Source organism: Leptonychotes weddellii, chromosome 4 (genome assembly GCF_054177405.1).
Source record: "Leptonychotes weddellii isolate Sample4059 chromosome 4, ASM5417740v2, whole genome shotgun sequence".
Lineage (NCBI taxonomy): Eukaryota > Metazoa > Chordata > Mammalia > Carnivora > Phocidae > Leptonychotes > Leptonychotes weddellii.
In genome coordinates this window covers 153,746,446-153,771,211 of record NC_138372.1, presented here as the reverse complement: position 1 = coordinate 153,771,211, position 24,766 = coordinate 153,746,446, and the positions used below count along the sequence as shown (strand labels likewise).

At 38.6% G+C, this 24,766-nt stretch overlaps 1 protein-coding gene across 4 annotated transcripts in view; it reads right to left on the bottom strand.

Annotated features, from left to right (window-relative positions):
* Nucleotides 1-24,766, bottom strand: part of COL14A1 (collagen type XIV alpha 1 chain) — a 207,315-nt gene that overhangs the window by 149,174 nt on the left and 33,375 nt on the right. For all 4 annotated transcript variants that reach the window (XM_081816457.1, XM_081816455.1, XM_081816456.1 and 1 more), the window contains exons 4-7: nt 24,617-24,760; nt 20,270-20,356; nt 1,390-1,545; nt 414-533 (exon numbers count right to left, since the gene is read on the bottom strand). In XM_081816457.1, coding sequence (XP_081672583.1) covers nt 414-533; nt 1,390-1,545; nt 20,270-20,356; nt 24,617-24,760 — 507 coding nt within the window. The remainder of the gene's footprint in view (nt 1-413; nt 534-1,389; nt 1,546-20,269; nt 20,357-24,616; nt 24,761-24,766) is intronic.

The following is a 24,766-nucleotide window of genomic DNA, read 5'->3' as shown; positions in this document are numbered from 1 at the left end:
GAGCTCACTCTCTCTCTAAAATAAATAAATATAATCTTTAAAAAAAATTATTAATTAATTAAAAAAAATAAATGAGGGGTGGCTAGAGGAGAACCCAAGTGAAAAGAGGAAGGAAAATGAACTGGCAAAAGCTAAGACGGCCAGCCCCCCTAAGACTGTCAGCCTCGTCATTGCTCCATCTCCTTCTGGCCCAACCACGCCCTTCTGGGGACATTACATTCAGGTAGCCAAAGGAATGGCATGTCTGGGTTTTAATTCTTAAGGCTGAGTTTGAGAAAAGAGCCATCTAAGAATTTCAGATTTTAGTTTGGTTTAAAAATACTATGCCAAGTCTTACAAAGTGGCAGAATGAAGAAATGAAATGAATCTTTGGCAAGATACATTGCTAAAAACACAAACTGAATGAAACATACCTGTTAGTGTATTTCCTCCCTTATAGGGTAGATTTCGGACCGCTTCGATGACCTCATCTTTTGTGCTGAAGGCATTCAAGTGCCATTCTATTCGGGGGTCGCCGCTATACTGTGCAAGACCTGGTAAAAAAAGATGAAACAAGACCTGGTAAAAAAAAGATGACACAGCCCACCCAGAAATGATGGGTTACTCAAAGATCTAGTGCACTGTTTGTGAAACCAGAGTAATAAAGGGCCTGATCTTTCTAACAATTCTTTCTCTGCTTCACTGTGTATTTTCAAAAAGAATTCTTGGCATCAATTTAAGGAATTAGTTTGGACATATCTTGGAGCAGGAGGAAAGTACATATTTTCTAGCCATTTAGAAGTAGCACCTAATTAGGTACTTGGTATTTAAAAAACAAATCTGATTATATTTGTAGATAAAAGGTCTAGATTTACTGGTTCATTTTTATCCTCAAAGGAATGATTTTCCTTAATGGCTATATAAAAGTGAAACTATGAGACTCTATATGATAAAGTGAGATATACTGCTCAAAGATTTATAACTTTTTTTTGATCTTAGCTAGAATTAACTTGGCAAAGATTATTTTGTACTCTAAATCTATTTCCAATTTCCAATTTTCTTAGTTCAAAATTCCACTGGATTCAGCTGTTTCTTTTAAATAAAAAGAAAACTTCTACCTGAAAAATTCTTAAACCAGTTGCAACTTTAAAAGTTACCATTTTAAGGCACAGAAGATTTTGACTTTTTAGAAAATTAAAATGTGTTCAATAATTAATTGAATGACAGCATCATTCAGTGTAAATTAGTAGGAATAGATATTTATTGATCCAAACTTGTGCTCCTAGAAATATCACCACAGCTGATCCTATAATTCTAAAAGCTGCTCTCTAAAGTTTTTTGAAATCTCTTATGAAGCTTCCCAGCATATTTACACTGACAGCTGACTTCCGCTAATAACAGAACATGTACCAATTCGTGTCTTCTCTGAGTCCACGTTGAAGGCTGTCACCAGGTTCTCCAAGAAAAGCCGAACCAGTCTGAAGTTGAATCTTCCAATACTCCATGAACCATCAACCAGGATCACAATATCAGCAATGGCTGGAGTTTCACAGAAAAACTTCACTTCTGCAAAGCGCAACCCAGAAAATGATCTATATTGCTGCTGCAACATTTTTTTTTTTAAAAAGTGATTCTATTTTATATCTTTCCAATAACTTAGTGCTAATTATACAAGAAAGTTCCTACTAAAGCAACCGCGTTTTTACAACCTTTCCCTTAAATGCATTCTTACTAGAAAAAAAATGTGGTAACAGCTAGTAGCAGTGAGTGTTCTGGAAATAGCAAAACACTGGCAGGTTCACACCGTTCTGGCAACTCAAGCCTTCTGTGTATTTTAGAGTAGTGTCTGCGAAAAATCATCCAGCTTTGGGTTCTAGCCTGTAGATTCTTTCCAGGAAAGGTCTTAGCCACCAGTGTGAGGGAGTCAGCAGAGATGGGATGATGGCCAGAAGGCAGAGAGGCGGCTCTCCTGTTCTGATAAGCCTATGTTGGTGGAAGTGATAGAAACGAAATAGGGGCTTCCTGAATCTCAGGAAAAATCACAGCCGTGCATTTAATCTAAGAAAGGTACACAGTGTGATGTGATGAGCACTGGGTGTTACATGCAACTGATGAATTACTGAACTCTACATCCGAAACTAATGATGTACTATAGGTTGGCTAATTGAATGTGAATAAAAAGTAAAAAAAAAAAGAAAAGAAAAATACACAGATCTTTGCTAAAGTAGGAAGGGTTTGTGGAAGAAGAAAATTGGAAAAGGGCCCGGGAGTTTCCCCATATTTAAATTCTTATGCATATTATATCCATGTGACAATAAGGTTTTGTCCCTAAAAATCATTTAGTAATTGATTTTTTAAATGGCTCAATTAGGTTTTAGAATAAGGAGCTAGAAAAGATGCCCAGAAGCCAGAGTAAAACTACCCTAAGCTTTACCCATAGAGAAAGTCTCAGCCGAAATGATCTTTGCAACAAAGGAAGACGCTGTCTGATAAGGCTGGGTTTGTGCTTGACTAGGTGTCTGTCCTCCAGAGCCAAGACACTAAAATATTCTTAGTGTATTAGAACGTTTAGAGTTTTGCAGTATGGTTAGTACATTTAGTAGCATTGCTTCATACTCTAGTTTGTGTTTCCAAATGGGCTACTTAACTTTGCTCAAAGTTCATATTAGGACTGGTGATCATGAATAGAGTGCGAGTGTTTTCTTTGTGTCCATGTCAACTTCTTGAAATTGCCCAGCTAGTCCCTATCTCATTTGTTTTCTAACATTAAAATAACAATAAAACAATATTTGAAATACAATACAGTTTATGTAATGAAAACCAAAACACAGAAGTGTTTATGAATATTTTCCCCCAGGGCAAAAATAATCAACCTACTACAGTTGGACTGGGCAATTCAATAGATGCCCCTGAACCTACCAGGTCACATTTATTCTAAAAAAATCTTTTTTTTCCCCAGACATAAATATGCATGGAATACTTAGATCCTTTTACCAGAAGGGAAAAAATGTACTTGCCAATGAAATAATCAGGTACTCATTATGGAAGCTAAACAGCACAACTCAATAAATCCAAAGTTTATATATTACATTTTTGGGCACCAAATCTTCCTTCTTTAATAATCAAATACAAAGCCACTACACTGAAGTATTCTAAAACAGAATTATTGCAAGAAGTCATGGGATAAAAATTAATTTGGGATTTGGAAATAATCAGGGAAAACTGAAGTCTTTTGAAGCTTTAAGAATCTCTCTCTCTCAGTTTTTATGGGGAAACTTACTTCAGATGGAGAGTCCTTTTCTTTCTTTTCCAAAACTACTGGGGGGTACTGCTTCACTTTGTAATAAATTATTTGAGTGCATTGTAGATAGGCTCTTAGAAAGGGAGCAATTTCTCCCTGCTTATTTCGAAGAGGACTAGGAAAACTGATATTTTATGTGAGAGCAAAAATAGGTGAACTACACTGAAATGCAGCAATCTGGATGAATCTTAGCTACATACCGCTATTTGGTAGGTAGCAATATTTGGTGGGGGGAAATATGAATCCCAAAATATTGCTATTAGCATGACATCTTTTTATAAAGGTAAAAATAATTAATATAAAAATATTCCCTTCTTAAAAATATATATGGACACCGTAGATCTATGTTTAGGAGTGGGGGGGGGGTGTTGTTGGGTGATGAAGAAAAGAGTCCAAGACAGTGATTGTCTTGGGTGAGAAGGACCAAGGAATTGGGGTGGCAGTAGCCCTCTGGTGATATGTGGGTTGTAGGCAAAGTCTTAGCTTTTCTGGGGGAGAGAGGGGTTTGAATGATTATTATACCATTAAAAAATAACAGATTAAGTGACTAATCAAAAATAATCCTACCTGGAATGCAGAAAATATTGACTAGAAAAATAATTTCGGTGTTTATATCATACAATTTAAACACCAAACCTTAAAGACAAGGTACAATTCCACGTACTTGATTTGAAATCAAGGCCTCTGTATGCCCTGTTTTCTAACTAAAGACCAGTATCTGTTGTATCAGCAGAAAGATGCAGTTTTTAAGATGTTGTTGGATTTCAGAAGTCAAAATATTATCATTGCTTTTGCATATTTTTAAAAGATTTTATTTATTTATTTGACTCAGAGAGAGAGATACAGCGAGAGAGGGAACACAAGCAGGGGGAGTGGGAGAGGGAGAAGCAGGCTTCCCGCTGAGCAAGGAGCCCGATGTGGGGACTCGATCCCAGGACCCTGGGATCACGACCTGAGCCGAAGGCAGACGCTTAGCGGCTGAGCCACCCAGGTGCCCCTGATTTTGCATTTCAAAGTATGATTTTTCTTCAAGATTAGTGCACACACACTTGGGAACTGTGGAAACAGTGTTTTTTTTAAATGCCCTAAACCCTGATTATTAGCTCTAAGATCTGTCCAAGCACCATGATACTAAGGGCTATCTCCCACTGTAGCGGGCACGAATGCAGCACGTCCAACTCCACTAAGATTGAGTGTAGGCGGAACGAACTGTGTATAGAGTTTGCACCGGGCATACCCTGCCAAGTGTGTTTGTGCCCGAGGCAGACCAATGTTCAAGCACTTGGGGCAAGAGGTAGTTTTAAAGTTGCCAGGTTCAAGTTCAATAATCACACATCTCAAACATGACTCCAGCTGCTCTAGTGAATCTTTTAAAATATACATTCAAATTTTATTAAATTTTAAATATATTCAGGGTGCCTGGGTGGCTCAGTCAGTGTCTGCCTTCGGCTCAGTTCATGATCTCAGGGTCCTGGGATCAGAGTCCCACGTTGGGCTCCCTGCTCCTGTTCTCTGTCACTATTTCTGCCTCTCTCTAAAATAAATAAATAAAATCTTTTTAAAAAATAAGAATTTTTGCGTATATTCAAATCTTATTAAAAGTAAGAGCCCAGATTCAGCACTGATGACAAATGCTATCTCCTTCCACTGGAAAATATGTTATCCATGTCAGCATTCCACAGGAGAGAGACCAGTCAGAAAAAAAAATATTAAGCATCTTAAAATGTGCTAAGGAATCAAATGGTGGAAAACCAGACACACCTGGGAGCCCAGATAAATGTCATGTAAAACTCTGTAGCCAAATGTCATTTTAAAATGCATTTAAAAGGGACAGGTACATGTCCACAACAGCCAAACGATGGGAAGACCCAGGTGTCCATCCACAGATGAATGGATAAAGAAGATGTGGTATATGTATACAATGGAATACTACTCAGCCATCAAAAAAATGAAATCTTGTCATTTGCAATGATGTGGATGAAACTAGAGGGTATTATGCTGAGCAAAATAAATCAATCAGAGAAAGACAAGCATTATACAATTTCATCCATACGTGGAATTTAAGAAACAAAACAGATTAACACAGGGGAAGGGGAGGAAAAATAAAATGAGATGAAAATAAAGAGGGAGGCAAACCATCGGAGACTCTTAACTATAGGAAACAAGCTGAGGGTTGCTGGAGGGGAGGTGGATTGGGGGAATGGGGTAATTGAGTGATGGGCATTAAGGAGGGCACTTGATGTAATGAGCACTGGGTATGATATGCAACTGATGAATCACTAAATTCTACCTCTGAAACTAATAATACAGTATATGTTAATTAAATTGACTTTAAATAAAAAGATTAAATAAAAAGAACTACCCCCCCAAAAAAACCCATGAAATCCTAGTTATCAAGTCAGCCTAACAGTCAAATAGGACTGTGAATTCTTAAAATCAAGTTATAAACAGTCTATTGGTAAAATATAAACAAACAAACAAATGGGATAGGTACATATCCTTTCATTGTTAAAACAGTATTCTGTAAGTAATTATTATAATAAAATAAATCCTTTTGGCCCTCCATGTTGTATTTAACATTAAAGCAAAGGTGCAGGGAAAATGATTTCTTGAACTGTGTTTTATTTCAGTTCTTGGCTTAACATGGACTCTATCTAAAATGCAATTCTGAAAATGCAGGGAGTGTAAAAAGAAAAAAAAAAAAGCTAAGTAGCTGATGGCAATCAAAGGAAAGCACCCAATCTACAGGTTAGATCACAAGTGTAACACTGAGGTCACAGATGACATCTGAAGGAACGGCTTGCAGCAGGTGCTCCACCCTCTGCAGGAGCAGGACAAGGAGGCCCAGGAGAAATCAACATCTCCCTATCTGAAAGTTACGTACATCTTGACATTCAACGTTAAGCCCTCTATGCTCATCTATGGATTGAGTCCTCACAACAGCTCTATGACGCAGGTACCATTTTTATTGGTCCTACTTCTGGCCGAAAAGGATGATACACACGGGCTGAGTGGTTTGCCCAAGGGGTGACACAGTGAAGAGGTGGCAAACCTGAGGTTTGGACCCCAGTATCATGTCTTTAAAATCTAAGCTTTGGGGGACTCCTGAGTAGCTCAGTCGTTAAGGGACTGACCCCTTGGCTTCAGCTCAGGTCATGATCTCATGGTCTCGGGAGATTGAGCCCTACGTCAGGCTCTGTGCTCAGCGGGGAGTTTGAGATTCTCTCTCTCTCCCTCTCCTTCTGCCGCTCCCCTCCATGCTTTCTCTCTCTCTCTAAAAAAATAAATAAATAAAAATTAAAAAAAAAATAAAACCTAAGCTTTTAGTCACAGGGCTGTATAGACTTCTTTAAAAAAATAAAAGGTTTTATTTATTTACTTGAGAGAGAGAGCACAAGTGGAGGGAGAGGCAGAGGGAGAGGGAATTTCAAGCAGACTCCCTGCTGAGCATGGAGCCCAATGTGGGGCTCGATCTCAGGACCCTGAGATCATGACCTGAGCCGAAATCAAGAATCAAAGGCTTAACCAACTGAGCCACTCATGTGCCCCATGGGCTATATAGACTTCTGTAAGGCACTCTACATCATACAGATTTAGAAAGCAGAGGAAGAAGTCTCCATATGAAGCGGTGTACCACGGAACTGGCCCCTGCTGTGACCGCCAGAGCTAGTATATGCCATTTGCAAGCATTTCCAATTGTCTAAAACTTTTTCCCTTCCAAATGTAATGCACTTAGTACTTAAATAGCCCATGTGAAAAGCATCTCTTTAACGGTCATTTTATACCAATTTCACTGTGCTACTGACATCCTGAAAGAATTTTGTGTTGAAAATACAAGTTAATTCAAAAAAAAAATTAAAATTAAATAAAATACAGATTCTTGGGCAAAAAAAAAAAAATACAAGTTAATTCAAGCACCCCTACCTGTCCACAGGGGCTGTGCTCCAGGCCAATTCCTCCAGAATCAAGCAACAGAACTGAACCCTCCCCAACCACCTACCGCCCCAGGGTTTTTGTGTTTTTTGTTTGTTTGTTTGTTTGTTTTTTAAGATTTTATTTATTTGCGAGAGAGAGAGAATGAGAGACAGAGAGCATGAGAGGGAGGAGGGTCAGAGGGAGAAGCAGACTCCCCGCTGAGCAGGGAGCCCGATGCGGCACTCGATCCCGGGACTCCAGGATCATGACCTGAGCCGAAGGCAGTCGCTTAACCAACTAAGCCACCCAGGCGCCCTACCGCCCCAGGGTTTTTAATAAAAGCTTTTCAGTGGATCATGAAAAAAAAAAAAATACAACCACCCTGAATTAGTATAAACCAGTCTACTCTAAACTTGTTTATTAATTTGATATTATGAGACTAATTTTCTGGATTTTATTTATTTATTTATTTATTTATTTATTTATTATGTATTTAATATTTACTATATGCCAAGCATTGTTCTGGGCAATCAGGAACACAACAAAGTTCTTGTCTTCCAGCTGCTTAAATTCTTAGTAAGAAGAAACACACTCTAGCAAAACAACGGAAGTTCAGATTTTTAAAAATGCTTTATAAAAATAAACATAATGATATAAAGAGTAATTGTGTGGAGGGGGAGGTGTTACTTTGGTGAGAATGACATGAAATTACCAAATTAAAAGTCTTCCTTTTATACCATGTTATTCTTTTTGTTCTAATAGCATTCAAATTAATGACCCAATTATGGCTTAAATAGAAATATTTACAATGTATTCATGGATAAAAGTGTTCACCAACATAGTTAATGAAAACAGAAAAGAGAGAATTGACAGAAGCAGCCTTTTTCTGCCAGTCAAACTCCTATTTATCCTTCAAAACCCAGGTCACACTTCACAACTCCATAGCTTTTCCAATAGTCCTCAGGCAGGACTCATTTATCTGCCCCTCTTTACTGCCTCCGCATTTGTACATGGTTTGCTATATTCATAACACTGGACTATTATGATTTGTTTCCATTTCTATCTCCCTGATTTGACTGAACTCACTGAGAGAAAAGAAGTTTGCATCTTCTCTTTTTATCTCCTTTGTCCGGCTCAGTTTTTGGCATGAAGCACATGAATGAATGTGGACTACATTGAATTGTGTTGTTAAAAAGGAATTCCTCTTTTCATATAATTCATACCTCCAGCAAGGCACTAGAAAAATAAACCATGACGGCTCAGTTAAACTTGGTCTCTCCTCCCACCCTGGAGCACTGCCACACTGGGAAAGTGGATTATAGATATTTAGGTATCAGATTTGCCTGTCTTCCTTGCTATTTATCCAATGCAGGAGGCGAAGCTGAACGAAAGGAGAGCATGTACTATTTTTACTCACATTATCTTAATATGCACTCAGAAAATCTCACAATGATTTTCACCACAACTGGTCAGATTCATTTAGTGGCTTCAAATTATTTTTTCTATGCCACTAGCAAAATACCTAGCTAGGCCATTCATTAACCAAGACATCTGAAGGAAAACTGTGGTCACAGAACAATTTTTCACTTAAGGCACTCATGAGGTTAAGTGCAGATTTCCAAACCAAAAGCTCACTTCCAAGACTGGCTTCAGCAACATCACTGAAGATTTTTTTTAAAAGAGTTAACACTATTTTACCAATGGTTCTAAAAAGGGCTTTTCAGTACATTGGCACATTCTGGTTCTTTCAACGTTCTTGGGGGTACCATTACTGTCCTCATTTTTTAGAAAAGAAACTGAGGTTCAGAGAGACAAGTGAATGTATCAGTGGTTACTCCACAGTCAGTACTGGATGCCAAGTCTTCTAAAGGTTTGGTCCAATGTGCCTTTTTCATCAGACCATGTACCACCACCATAGAAAATGTCCTCAATACAACACGGATGGTCACTAGTTATCTGTCATATTAATGTTACAAGTTGTCCATCTAGCAGGTGGGGAGCTTCTGGCTCATCTCAGTTGTGTTCGTTCACATGAATCAGAGTGAGCTTAGCACTCATTTAGTCTAGTCTTACCTTTCAGAGCATCCCTGACAGATGACTGCCCTACCTAAAACAGCACTCCTCTGTCACTCTCTTCCTTTATTCTGTTTTTATTTTTTTGCAGGACTTCTTACTTTCTAGAAATAGGATATATAGTAGAATGGTTAATTTTATGTATCAACTTGACTGGTCCACAAAGTGCCCAGACATTTGGTTGAATGTCATTCTGGGGGTGTCTGTGAGGGCTGTTTCAGGATGACATTAGCATTTGAATTTATAGATAGAGTAAAGCACATTCCTCATCCAATTGACTTAAGACCTAAACAGAACAAAAGACTAAGGAAAAGGGAACTGCTCCTGCCTAACTGCCTTGAGCTGGAACAGCGGACTCAATCTGAAACATTGCCTCTGCTTGGACCTCGAGCCTGCCAGTTTGCAGACTAAAACTTACACCATCAGCTCTCCTGTGTCTCCAGCTTGCTGACTGCAGACCTGCGGATTTCTTAGCCTCCATAATCACGTGAGCCAATTCCTTATAATAAATCTCTTTATATCTATCTATCTATCTATCTATCTATCTATCTATCTATCTACCTATCATCTATCTATCATCTATCTCTCTTTTATCTATCTATATCTATCTATTGATAGATACAGATATATAGATATTGATATAGATATATACTTATATAGTTACATAGTTTTATATATATATATGTAGTTATTTATTTATTGACTGCAGCAAACAGTTGTCTTTGCTTCCCTTTTTTACAATAATAAAAAGACCTGCCATTTAGTGACTGCTTTCACCAGATGCTTTGCATGTATCTTTTCCATTTAAGCCTGATACTAATCCTACAAGGTAGGTGTTTTTCTCACTCCACTGAAAAAGAAAGTTTAGAAGCTTAGAAAGGTTAAGTAACTTGCCCATCATCACACACTGAGCAGGTGGAAAAGCTGAAATTCAAATCCAGGACTAACGCCAAAGCCTGAACCACTTAGCTATTGTCCTATGCAACTCCCTTCACAGGAGTATTTGCAAGGAAGGAAGGGAAGAGGGAAGGGAGGAATAAGGGAGGGAGGGAGGGAAGGAAGAAAGAAAGAGGGAGGGAAGGAACCATTAAAAAGAGCATGAAATCAAAGTCATACCCACTTGCCCTCTATTCAACCTGGGATGAATAATACCGTGACAACTTGTAGGCACATGAAGCCCAATCCCCGAATCACAGCCAAAAGAACATCTCAGCTGTCACTCAGAGCCCTGCATCTTAACAGTAACTGACAGTCCCATAAATATCACATTCATTACATTTCTTCTCTGCTCAACAGCTATAAAGGACCAGGAGGAGACACTATAGCTGTCTTCAAATATTTAAAGGACTGTCATACAAAGGATAGATTAGTAAGGTTCTGTATGTCCACAAGGAGACAGATTTCAACTCAACTCAATGAAGAAGTAACAGTCAAGATTTCCATAGATCTCTGCCTTGGGAAACAGTGAGATCTCTGTCAGTGAAAGCAGATGCAAGTCAACCCTCAAGGGCATGACTGAAAGGTCTCAACCATCCTCTCAACTGATGGAACTACATGGCTCTCTAAGTACCTTCCTATTCAAAATTCTAAGATTATTTCCTCCCTCCCCCACCTACCAAATTAAACCTGAACTATTCATGGTACTCTTCAAAGCTTTCCATAATTCAAGTCCACTTGACCTGTCCCTATTTATTTCACCCTTCATCCTAATAAAATTGCTCTCTTCTCCCCCCAAAATGGTCCCATCTCTAAGACTTTTGACTCAATTTTTATCCCCCATTCTGCCCCCCACCATTTGTTTCCACCTATCCTCTCCAAACCTTACTTACTTCTATGCAAAATACCTAAAATAGATTTTACTTCCTTGAAAAATATATGGTCCTTTTAAAATACTTTTGTACAGAGTTTGCTCTAAAATTTATTTGTATAATTATCTGGTTATTTCCTGATTTTTCTAAGATAATACAGACTCAAGAGAGGCTATTTCACTTGAACATCTTTATTTAAAAACAAAACTTTCTCAACTTCAGAAGCCAATGTATTGCATTCACATTTATTTTCATGTCTGTATATAGTACTACGTGATTTGGGTATATGTTCACTTTGGTTGCTAGGTGAGTTTCTGAAAAACACAACCACTCGATCATCTCTATAATTCCAACTCATCCATAACAAACAGATTCTGACATTTTGCAATTTCTAAGGCTGAGACACCTACTCAATCTAACACCAACAGTCAGGGCTGCAGGTATAGAAATAAGATGTTTAATACAAAATTCTTAGACAAGAAGGAAGGTATCAATCAGACAAGACTAAGCATTCCTGCAGGAGAATCTATAGCGGGGCTCACAGCTGAAGGTATTTGATTAAAAAAAACCCCATACATTACAAGTTCTTTTAAAAATGAGGATACTTGAGGGGCTCCTGGGGGCCTCAGTCAGTTAAGCCTCTGCCTTTGGCTCAGGTCATGATCTCAGGGTCCTGGGATCTAGCCCGCATTGGACTCCCTGCTCAGAGGGGAGTCTGCTCCTCCCTCTCCCTCTACTCCCCCACCCTCCACCCCCTGCTGCTTGTGCGTGCTCTTTCTCACTCTCACTCATGGCTCTCTATATCAAATAAATAAATAAAATTGTTTTAAAAATGAGGACATTTTAAAACTTATTTAAGGAAGAACTATGATCTCTTACTACCAGAGAAGTCACAGGCTAAGAATGATAAAATTTGTTGGAGGTCCACAGACAAGGTGTCAAAATCCTTCTACAATGTCTTATCAAGTGTGGGGGAGAGGAGGACTAAAAGAACTGGAAGTCTGTTGCTAGGAGAATCTCATCCCCTTGCCCTCAGGAAATCCTGTCATTGTATATACACAGGTATAACGTACTTTGCAGTTGTTCAATGATTATTTTCTGAATGACTGATCCTGCTTTGTGTCTCTCTGAATTCCTGAAAACATGAACTGTAATGTTTCACATTAAGGAAAAAAAACCCAGAAATCAGCTTTCTGCCTTTTTTAAGATAAAAACTTCTTTCTGTTAACACAGTCTTTCTGAATCTTCTCCACAGGATTGTGACCCTCTCTCCTTGAGTCTAAAACAAGCCGCATCCAAATATTCAACAAATAGCTGTTGATAATGTAAGACATTCTGTTGCATTCTGTATGTTATTTTCTCTTTGAAATGAAGACATTAAGGAAACAGGAAATGGAAAATGGGTTGGAGACTGACAGTCCTTAGGTGCCTGAGATGTCCCAGGCCTGTCATCCATGGGCCAGCGATTCATCCTCACATCCCTGCATGCTTATTTTGACTATTACGCTGCTTTTGCCAATGAAGAAACTAGGGCTTAGAGAGGTTAATGCAGTAGTCCCCCCTTACCCATGGTCCTCCCTTATCCCATGGTCATCGCGGTCTAGAAGTAGGTGATCCTCCCCTGAGGTATCATCAGAAGGACAAGAGTGGCCTAATGCTTCGTCACAGTGCCTACGTCATTCCCCTCACTTCATCTCATCATGCCAGCATTTTATTAGCTCACATCTTCACAAGGAGAAGAAGGTGAGTACGGGACTCTAAGGTAATTTTGAGAGAGGAAGAGAGACCACATTGATGGAAGTTTTATGACAGTGTATTGTTATAATTGTTCTATTTTATTAGTAGTTCTTGTTGTTAATCTCTCACTGTTCCTAATTTACAAATTAAATTTTATCATAGGTATGCACATATAGGGAAAAACATCATATATAGAGCGTTCGGTACCATCCGTTGATTTCAGGCACCCACTGGGGGTCTTGGAATGCATCCCCCGCAGATAAGGGGGGCTGCTGTATGCCTAAGTTTGCATGGCTAGGTAGCAAGCGAGGGAAGATTTCACTGCGAGAGATGTTTGACCACAAAACCTGTGTGCCGTATTCCAAGCCACAGTGATCTCCCAAAGTAATAAGGAAAACAAGGGGGGAAAAAAGAAAGTTCTGTATGGGAAGGAGAAAGTATTCTGATGAAAATGTTTTTATTTATTCTCTTAAACCTCAAGCTGGAAAGCAATTCATATCATCTTCTGCTGTCTCCTTTGAGCATGTTTACCCAGACTCAGGGACCTACGATGTGTCTAATGCCTTATACCTGAGAGACTATTCTTTGCTTGCTCTGTGCTTCTGTGAAATGTTATGGAATTCTTGGAGGGAAGAAGTAAGGGGAAACAGGACCATAATTACATCACAGCTTTTCTGTTACACACCTGTAACAGATCAGGATTTTGCAACCTTTTTTTTTTAGTTAATTTTTTCTTCCTCAAGTCACCAGTTTATTGAGCAAGCTGAACTTGAACTTCTCAACCTTTTTCTTAATAAATTAATAAATAAAATTACTTAACATCACTTTTTAAAAACAGTGAGGTTTTTTAATGGGGGAGGGGCAGAGGGAGAGCGAGAATCTCAAGCAGGATCCACACCCAGTGCAGAGCCCAACACGGGGCTCGATCTGATAACCCTGAGATCATGACCTGAGCTGAAATCAAGAGTCAGAGGTTTCACCAACTGAGCCACCCAGGCATCCCTCAAAACAGGGGTTTTATTTAATACACCAAAAAACTGAAGAACATACAATAGCATATGGCTAGGTCTCTGTCATTTAGAAATGGTTTCAACCAGTCCTTCTATTCCTCCTCATTCTGATTTTGTCTTTTGAAATCTTATCTTTGAATCTGACATTCTACCTTTTCCCCAACAAGGATTCAGGGTGTGGCTATCTATTTATGCTCCTCAGGACTCTTTATGTTCTATTTGATCCCTTCTCAAATCTACATATTCTCTTTTTCATAGTCTCCCAATCTCTTCTCTTGTTTTGAGTATTTCTATGACTTTAATAATATTGTTTATTTTATAGTCTTCATGTAATCATTCCATAATTGAAGTCCATGGGATTCTGAGACCACCCTTTTTGTGTCTTCTGATTCTTACTCTTGGCACATGGTTTACTTCTGTGTTTCACAAGTTTGGATTATCAGCTCTTTCTTGACATTGCTTTATCTGTGGCCATCTTTAGAATTTGAGTTACTTGTTGTGCTTCAAATGTGGTTTTGTGTTTGTATCTGTCAGGCACCCTACTTTTACCAACTCTGAGCAATTTTTACAGTAATCTCTTGAATGGAAGAATCCCAGAGCACTTGAAGAGTGTAAATTTGAATGCTTAATTTGAACATAGTAGAGGCCCATGGTTATGAATTCTCAAGATGTTTTCCCTCTTTCAGAGCACAGGGTAGACAGAGACACTTCCTCAAATTCTCCCTGTGCATATGAGCAGAGATATTTTAGTCCACCCTGGTGCTGTTGCTAGTACACTATATCAGCTGTCTAGATAATAGTTATTATAACAATGAAGAAAAAAAGGAAAAGGAGGAAGGGGATAGTGAAGCAGAAGAAGAAGGAAAAGGAGGAGGAGGAAACATCTACCGAGCATGCCTAGGAGCCAGGCACCCTTCTAGATACTTTAATGCGTGATTTCCAGCCCAGAACCTAATTCCAATGTCCAGTTTATGAATGAACCCAATCCCTCCCCTCTCACTTCGAAGAGTCAAGATCTAGCCAGCATTAACCTTCAAGCCCCGCCCATTCCCCTTTGTTGTCGCTGATCTTCTGACTCCTGCCTTACCCAAATTCAGATCCCCGACAGTCCCGTTCTTGTTGAACTGAACAACTAGCCCTGAGCTTGGTAGAGCTAAGACCCAGAATAACTGGTGGAAAAGGTGGTAAAATTTCAAATTTATCTCAAAGCCAATAAACCATAAAGCTATTCACAGGAAATAAGCAAACCTAGTAAGTAAAAATACACCTTCAGAATAATCATGTGTCCTGGCTGTTTTCAACCATAATGACGATACGTAATGCAGACCTGACTCCTCTCTAAGAATGATGAGTCCCTGCCAGACTATATTAGTTGAGTGAGGGTAGAATCCTGCCTACTGTGATCACCAGTTAATTCCCAGTGCCTAACACGGTGCTCAGCACTAAGGGGTAATCACCAAACTTCCTCTATGCATTTATTGTTAAATCAATAACATAAAAGAGTGGCCTATGATTATATTGATTCATGCAAACTATACATTGTAGTATCAGTAGCCAATACTTACGTAGTCCTTACTATGTTGTAGGCACTTGACACATGTTAACTAATCTAATCTCACAACCAACTTTTGGGAGTTGCCATGTTTCAGATTTTAAAAAAAGTCAAATGGGATAGCTAGTACGAGAAGCAGCGTCCACTGAAGGTTTACATGGGAGAGCACATCTATGCAATCCTTACTGGAAATACCAACACAGAGCAGCTGTTCTCAGGACAGAAAGAAATTACCAGGTTCATCAAATGATTCTGTTCCAGCACATTCAAAAATAAGGAACAGGGCGCCTGGGTGGCTCAGTTGGTTAAGCGACTGCCTTCAGCTCAGGTCATGATCCTGGAGTCCCGGGATCGAGTCCCACATCGGGCTCCCTGCTCAGCCGGGGGTCTGCTTCTCCCTCTGACCCTCTTCCCTCTCTTGCTATCTGTCTCTCATTCTCTCTCTCTCAAATAAATAAATAAAATCTTAAAAAACAACAACAAAAAAAAACAAAAATAAGGAACAGCAATCTTTTTCTGAAAAGGGCAGAATAGTAAATGTTTTAGTCTTTGCAGGTCATAGGATACCTGTTGCATCTGCTCAGCTCGGTTTTTGTGGGAAAGCAGCTACAGACAATATGTAAAGGACCGAGCACAGCTATGTTCCAATAAAACTTTATATAAGAAAACAAGACTGTACGTGGCCTGTGAGCCATAGTTTTCCAATCCTCAAAAGAATAACTTGTGCTCATTTCATTTTTTTCCTAGGAAAAAAAGACCTTCCCCTTATCTTCTCATTGTAGAAAAGCAGGTCAGAGGTCTTAATTGAAAAACCACAAAGAGGGGGAAAAAACAAACTCTATGCAACTTTTCCTATCTGTTTCATAATCTTTTTCAATCGGGTTCTGCACTCTTGTGCAAAACACCAAAATTAACTGAAGAAAGCTGTTTGGACAACAAAGGAGAAATAGCCGTTGAGGCAAACATGCCAGTATTACGCTCAAAGGCAAATACCACTTTTGTTTGTGTGTTTGTTTTGGATTATTGAAGAAACATGTACAGTCGATTGAAAGCAAGTAACTCTTTAGCTGCACAGCAACTTCTGTTAAGGATCTTAGCTGTTTACATTTAAACCAAAATTCTAAACTATGTGTGTGAAATATGTCTGATTGTATCTGAACCACTATAAATGTCAACTCTTGGACGAAAAATTGTAGACTGTAAACAAAACAAGGAGCAGCAGAGTTCACTGAGAATCACGGGACTAACACATTTGGAAGAGGGGATGTGGCAAGTGGTACGTCACAACTCGGGTGGGGAAGGCCTTCTTATTGCCTTCAGGCCCTGTGAACATTCTTCCCCAATCTCCCGGGAGCCCTAACTCTTGCCTGGATTGTCGCCACCGTTGACAACTTACTTTTTAAGACAATACTCCCCCACAGCCAATGCCGTGGGATCATGACTGGAGCTGAAGGCAGACGTTTAACTGACTAAGACACCCAGGTGCCCCTATAATCGTGTTTAGTGAGTAAAGCAAATGCACTGCTGAAGGAATGATCCTCTGGGTGTTCATCACAGTTATCAAAGCATATGTCCACGTGATTCCTACTTTTTCATTGTCCATTTTCCTGTATTTCATTCGCTTCACCTGATCTTTCATTTTAAAGGGCAGGAGGAAGGTGAATCAGAGAAAAAATAAAGAACTTAGAATATTTAGGAATATCAAGCTATAGCTAAATTCTGTGGCCAACTCTAATCCATGGATAGAAGATAGATTTCACCTTGAGTGCCATTTTTAAAGCACCACATGGTGAAGAATGCTAAGCCAAAACTCAGCTGAGAACTTACATGTAAAATCCTCCAGAAAAATATTTACAAATCTATTTCTTTAAAGAAATAAGAAAGAGGGCGCCTGGGTGGCTCAGTCGTTAAGCGTCTGCCTTCGGCTCAGGTCATGATCCCAGGGTCCTGGGATCGAGTCCTACATCGGGCTCCCTGCTCAGCAGGAAGCCTGCTTCTCCCTCTCCCACTCCCCCTGCTTGTGTTCCTGCTCTCGCTATCTCTCTCTCTGTCAAATAAATAAAAAAAAAATCTTAAAAAAAAATAAAGAAAGAAATAAGAAAGATAAATCAGAAACTAACAAGTTTGGTTATTTAGAAGGGGTGAGTAAAACTAGGTAGATGAAACAAGGAAAGTGATACTTCTCTTGAGTATTACACCTTTGTATAATTTTTTTGCTCTTGGAACCATATTAATGTTTATGCATTCATAAATTAATCCAGCTGTATTAAAAATGAATGACAAAACCACAATGAATAGGGAAGAAAAGAACTAACCCAAGATCCTTTTGAACACAGATGTTTTATTATATACCCACACTAAAGGCATATAGTGAACTCTAATTAATAGATTTTTTTACTGTGTGTATAGATTTGAAATTTTAAAACACTTTTATGATTGAGCATGTAAGCAGATATATTTAAGATATTGGGAGCCATGTTTCCCAATGCTCTTGCAAAAGGGTTATAAATATGGAAAGAGAGGGGTAAGAATGAATTCTGTGATATGGGCCTAAGGTAGATATAAGATACAACAAGATAGATGATAGATAGATGATAGACAAATAGATAGAGGTGTGGGTGTGGTGCAAGAGAAATTACCTGAAAACGAACAACATTTAGACTGACAACAGGCTTGTCAAAAATGGGAGCCAGAAGATAGTGACACATCTTCTAAATGGCTGGAGACAACAACTCTCAACCTGGCACCCAGCTAATCTTTCAACATCAAGGGGGGTTGTTGAAGATATTTTTGGTATGAATAAAAAAGGAAATTGAACATGTAGAGAAGGTCTGACATACAAGATAGAATGCTGAGCAAATAAATTCATACACATGGGAAAATCTAGACAAACCCTGGCTGTTAAAATAATAATTATTATAAATATAATAACTTCATGAGGCAAAAAATAAACTAAGCTTAATGTATTTGCCATGAATTATGTGAAATACAAGAGATGGATAATTGAAGTTAATGTATACAAAATTTTGTGGTTTTTTTGTTTTTGTTTTTGTTTTTTACTAATACCTTTTAGTTCAGTGCGGGGGGAAATGCATTTTAAAAAAATTGACCAATTCTAAATAAATCAGGCATACAGGAGGGAAAACATAGGGGAAAATGTACAGTAGTAGAAAGAACACAACAAGGAGCAAATCCAAACTTTTCAGTAACTTCAACAAATCTAAGTAGACTAAAGTCACCAATCAAAAAACAGAGATTGTAGGAGATAATATTATAAATCTAACTAAATGCTCTTCACAAGATTACTCACCTTAAACCTGAGGACACAAATAGGGTGCAAGTTAAAGGATAGAGAATCAATGGATTATGTGACTACTAAAGAAAATTAAGCCTGTGCTGCTTTTTAATATTAAACAAAACTGTCTTCAAGTCAAATATTCAATTACTAAAAATAAAGAGAACCATTACAAAAGAAAAAGTCCCTGAGAAAATACAACTTTTATTTTACATGTACCTAGCCCATTATTTAAAGGAAAATTACCAGGGTTACAAAGAGAAATGGACAAATCATACATTAGAGAAAGAGATTAAAATTTTTCTCATTGCCCACATTTAAACAATAAAATAAGTCTCCACAAATTTTTAAAAAATATTCCAACCACAATGCAATTTGCTAAACACCAGAAACAAATAAATATCTTTTTAAAACTCTCCATAAGTTTAGAAATTAAATAATACAATCCTGGGGCACCTGGGTGGCTCAGTCACTTTGACTGTCCAACTCTTGATTGTGGCTCAGGTCATGATCTCAGGGTCGTGGGTTTGAGCCCCGTGACAGGTTCTGCACTCAGGGCAGAGTCTGCTTGATATTCTCTCTCCCTCTCCCTCTACCCCTCCCCTTGCTCATACACTCTCTAAATAAATAAATAAATAAATAAATAAATAAATAAATAAATAAATAAAATCTAAAAAAAGAAATTAAATAATACATTTCTAAGTAACTTGTGGATCAAAATAGAAAGCCTACTGGAAATTAGAAAACAGTATGTGCTACATAATACTAATAATAAATCTCAAAATCTACATGATGCAGCTAAAGCAGTACTTGGATATTTTAGTCTTAAAAACTGATATAACAAAAAGGAGAATCATTGAAAATTAATGAGATAAGGATCCAATTCAGGAAATGTGAAATTATAACTATGGCAAACGCTGTGAAGGAAAATCAGTTGTTATATGAGCCTGTAAAGGAGGAGAGTAGTCAGGAAAGTGTTTCAAAGAAAGTGATGATTGAAATGAGCCTTGCAGGTAAAAGAGGAGGTATTTATGCAGAGTGGGTGATGGGGGAGAGTGTCTCATGCAGACAATGCAGCAGAGAGAGACCAGGATCTGAAAGAGCCCGCGGGGCTAGAAAGCAGTGAGCTGTTTGATAAGGAAGGAGAGGAAGGGACAGGTAAATTCCAAGGGTAGGCAGGGCTTGGAGGCCCAAGAGCAGTGGGAAGCTGTTGAATGGGTTCTAAGGTGTGTGTGGGGAGAGCGTGAGGTCAGATTTGTTTTGAAAAGATTCTTCAAACTTCTCAGTAGAAAACAAATTGAGATTTTGCTAAATAATCCTGTATACCAGAAAAGAAATGGCAGCTTTGCTGAGTATTGGCAATAGACACGGAAAGAAATGAACAGACTCTGTCCAGTATTTCAACAGAAAATAAATCCTCGAGAACTTGGTGAGGCACTGAAGATGGAGAGTAAGAGAGAGAAAAGTACTGGCAGCAGATATGAGGAGGGGAGGAGTGTCAGGATCAGGCCAATGGCCAGGTATGTATGTATTGCTTGTGTTATTAAAACAACTCAACCCCCAAATGAGTAAATAAAAAAAAAAAAAAAAAAAACTGACCTTCAGTTGGAGATGGTTTGTTCCCATTTCCTTTATCCACAACCTTGACTCTGGGTTTTGGTTCCTTTCTTTTTTCCAAATCTTTAACTGGAAGAAAAGGAGAAACACAGCAACATGTGTTAAAGTCTAAAGGAAAATATTCAATGATTTCTACTAAAACCCTTGCAAGTATCGAGAGTATTAAGTAGAAATTAGCTCCATGGTAGAATTCCATTTCCAAAGATTGGAAATGCTATTTTATTTCATCTCCTCATGGGAAGGTGTGGAAAACACTTAAGGAATCGCTTTGGTCGAGTACTCACTATGGGCAGATGTATCAAATAAATTGAACCTGCTATAAAATCAGCATGATTATCCCCATTTCCTACGTGAGGGAAGGAAAGACCAGGAGGCTAAGTAATTGAAACATATTTCATAAAACCAGAAAGTATTGGCCCAGGATTCAGCCATATCTTCTGGTCTCTGAACAAGGCCTATGAGTTGGCCTCTGTTCTAGAAAGATCTTGGCCATGAATATCTTCATTTGGAGTTGGTCTGTCTGCAATAGAAGGTGAAGAATCCAAAATATTTCCTTCCAAACTTAAAAAAAAAAAAAAAAAAGCTTCCCTACCAATAAGTAGTAGTATTTCTTTGTCAGTTTCAGTATGAACTATTCAGGGGCCCAGAATTAATATACCCATACCAATCTACTCCCTCATGCCTTCACTTTCCACTGCTTAAACTCCATAGCAGTTTCCTGCTGTTGCTTGGCACCTTAACTTGTCTGTGTCAGCTCAGACCACCGCCAATGGCAATGGTTTCTGCACAAATAAAACACCCATGAAAAGGCAGAAGGGATCCTCTGGTGAGCTATCTCATTTAACTGTTGCATTCACTTAATGGAAAATCAGCAGATTTATTGCAGAGTGGGCTATGTAGGGGAAGGAATGATTTCCTCTGAACCATCCTTCCTGCCTTCTCTAGGGTGTTATTCCATTAACCCTGTCTCTATCATCCCCTCCTCCTCCTCTTCTTTCTCCTGATTTCCATCCCTTTGCTGAAGGGGTTTGAGACTTGCCAGTTGCCAAGGTCATGTTGCTCTAGTTCTGTTATTTGTTTCCTTAGAAACCATCCTTGGCTTTCTGGTACCTAGAGGTTAAATTCCAAGATTAAAATAATAATAATAATAAGATGCCTTGATCCTGCTGTTCCCACTGACCCTCTAACTTTCTAAATCCATTTTTGTCAGACCTCACTCTCTGACTTCTTTACAAGCCTTAACCACTTTGCAACACCCCCTTCTTTAAATTCTTTTCTTTGTCAGTTTTACAAAGGCATTATCCTGGATTTTCTTGTATTCCTCTGACCCCTCCTTTATATTCTCATTTTTTGGATCCTTTTTCTGCTTCCATTCCTGAAACATGATCATATACTAAATTTGCCCTGCATCTCTGCACACCCCGCCTATAGTTTTATTGCCCCACAATTTTAATGCTCACCCTTCTGTGGATAATTTCCAAATATATATCTTCAACCCCACCTACCCATAGGTCATGGCCTCAAGTTGCTTACATCCTGTAAAAGAAATCTGCAATTTTAATATGAGAACAAATGTGCTGAGTGTTCATAGAAGCAGAAATAGATCTGGCAAAGAATAATTCCAGAGGTGGAGACTCAGGGAAACCTCACAGGGAAGGTGATATTTGAGCCAGACTTGAAAGATGAGCAAGATTTTGCAGGCAGAGATTAGCAAAATGTCATTCCAGAGAGGAAAATGGGGGCCAAAAAGAAAATTTGCCAAAATAGGGCCATAAACCATTCTGATATTATATACATATATAACATATAACAGTCACTTTCAATTGTGCCCCTAGCTTACATATAAGATGCAACACATACGTCACACCAAGCTGCTGTCTCCCTCATCCAGGAGGCAAACTAAACTGGAAAACAGACTGTCGTAAGCAAAGTGGCATTAATCATGACAACAGCAACCATGTCCTACTATGTGCTGAAGTGCATTAACCCACAGTAATAGCCATATATCATTACTCCCACTTGCAGATGAGAAAACTTGAGGCCATGCTTGATTTGCTTGGCCAAATACACACACCAGATCAGACATGCCTTTCTATCTTCAAAATCCAAAAGCATTGTTTCTCATGCTTCCCTGTGTATCAGAAGATGGACTTATGAGGACTTCAAATCTCTACACTAACTGCAAACTTAGATGCACAGCATTTGTCTGGATCATCATTTTCCTGGACCCAACCGTGGAAGCTTTCCAGGGAGGGGAAACCAGGCTTTAGCTCCATCTCACAAGGAGCAAAATGAAAAAGAAAACCATCCGAAGTTCTTTTAATATCACTGTTGCAAACTTGTATTTGGAAAGAACTAATCTGTGACAATAATAATGATGTAGCTAAAAAATATATCTGCTTACATATAAGTTATCCAACATACCAGTTAGACTGCCTCAATAAGATTATTTCAGCAGAGCTAAGCAAGCTGAAAACAACTGCATTTCCTTTGAAGTGTTTTGAGTAACTAGCTCTTGGCAAAGATTTTTCAGGTTACCTGTTTGTTAGGATGCTCAGTCAATGGACTATCTGGAATAATCAATTGCAATGCCTTCAGTCTAAAGTAAAATGTCTCCACGTCCTTTTACTGCTTCTCATAAACTTTAAGAAGAGTTATTTCGCTTACTCATGTTGAAATGTCAGAGGCCAAAAACGCAAGTATAGTGCCAATAAAGGCAGACAGAGGCTGATTTATATTGGAAGTAACATAAAAAACCCTTTCCAGAGCTTCCAGATAATGTGAATCTCAAAAGAATGTCATGTTTAAAACATCTGCATGTCCTACTAACAGGTGGATTTACCAAATGTCTTCGTTCAGAAGTTTTAAGAGATAGCAAGTTAACCAAGTTGGGGGCTTTTTAATTTAAAAAAATCACAAAATATATGTCACAAAACATTACTTAGAAGAGGAAGAAGAAAAAAAAAGGAGAGAGGGGCAGAAAATCCAGCTAGAACACTGCTACACACACAGTTCTAGATTCATGGGTAAATCCCACAGCCTCCCAGATTTGTGGATTAATCTAATGGCAGGATTTGAAAAGCTATTGTTACTTGAAACGATGTCCAGAATTTACCTCAAAATTAGGGCAGAGTGGTGGGGGGAGGATAGTATATGAAACAAGACTGGCCATGAAGAGCTCATTGTTGAAGTGACTGATGGATACTTAGGGGTTTATTATACTATCCTGCTGATTTTTTAAAATATGTTTAAAATTATCCTTTAAAAATTGGAATTTTTAAAGAATCTATATTAACAATGAAGTAAACAGAAAGTTAACCAGGACAGGCCTCTTCTGTTTGCATTCACAATACATAAAAAAAAACACAAAACTTTGCCGTCCATATATGAATGGCCACTCCCAGGAAGAGGTAGTTGCTGGGGTCTCTGCTCACGAGAATATAAGGTCCACGGGGGCAGTGGCTTGTTATGTTCCCAGTGCCTAAAAATAAGGCCTGACACTTAGTAGCCATGCAATATATATTTGTTAAATGGAAAAAAAGAATAAATGAATGAATATCTATCTCCTGAAAGACAGAAGAATCACAGCCTGTAAGAACAACTTTTAAATTTAATATAGGAAAGGCATTCTAATGTCATAGATTGGGCTGCCTCAAAGCTTTCTCCATTGCTTAGAATATCTCAGCATGCCCTGCCTTTCCCTGCTGCCCAACTTGCTATTTGAGAACTGGCTCAAATATGAAGCCATCCCCTGTCCATTCTTATCCCAGCCCATTATTGGGACAGAGAGAGCATCTCCCTTCATAGAGCCCAGAACATATCTCTCTCCCTAACACTTACTACGTTCACAGAGCTCTTTGTCATGGGACCTGGTACATAATAGGCCAATGATAAAAGTCAACCGATTCGTTATTAAAAAGAGTTAAATTCCTTGTATAGATTGTTTACGTAGAGGCTAGACTGGCATTTGCTAGGGATCTATAAAGCAGGCGTAGGCATCAGCCACTGAATCACTCGTAAGTATTCATCGAGCACCTATTAGGTACCGGGTAGACGAGACGTCTGGGTAAGATTCCGAGGACAGTGTGAGGGAGAGCATTTGAGATGTAAAACTTAGAGGATTTAAGTAGGCATGCAGTGCAACAGGTTAAGGGAGGGGCAGAAGTGTATTAGTGATAGAAGGAACTCATGGATGATTTCACTAAATCTCTTTCAAGATGTCTTCATCTAAACAATCCAATTTTAACCTGTTACAATATTTACCACAGATTCAAACTCAGAGCTGGAACAGAGTCCCATGGTAGCACTTTAAGAACTGTAAATACGTACTTCTGAATTGACCTTGGGCTGGCTTGCTTTCTTTGTCTTTATTGTATGCAATAATTTGAACCGTGTAGTTCTGGTCCGGCATAAGACCTTGAATAATTGCTTTAGTTGCAGTGTTCTGGAGATTCAACTGATTAGTTTTGCCACCTATAA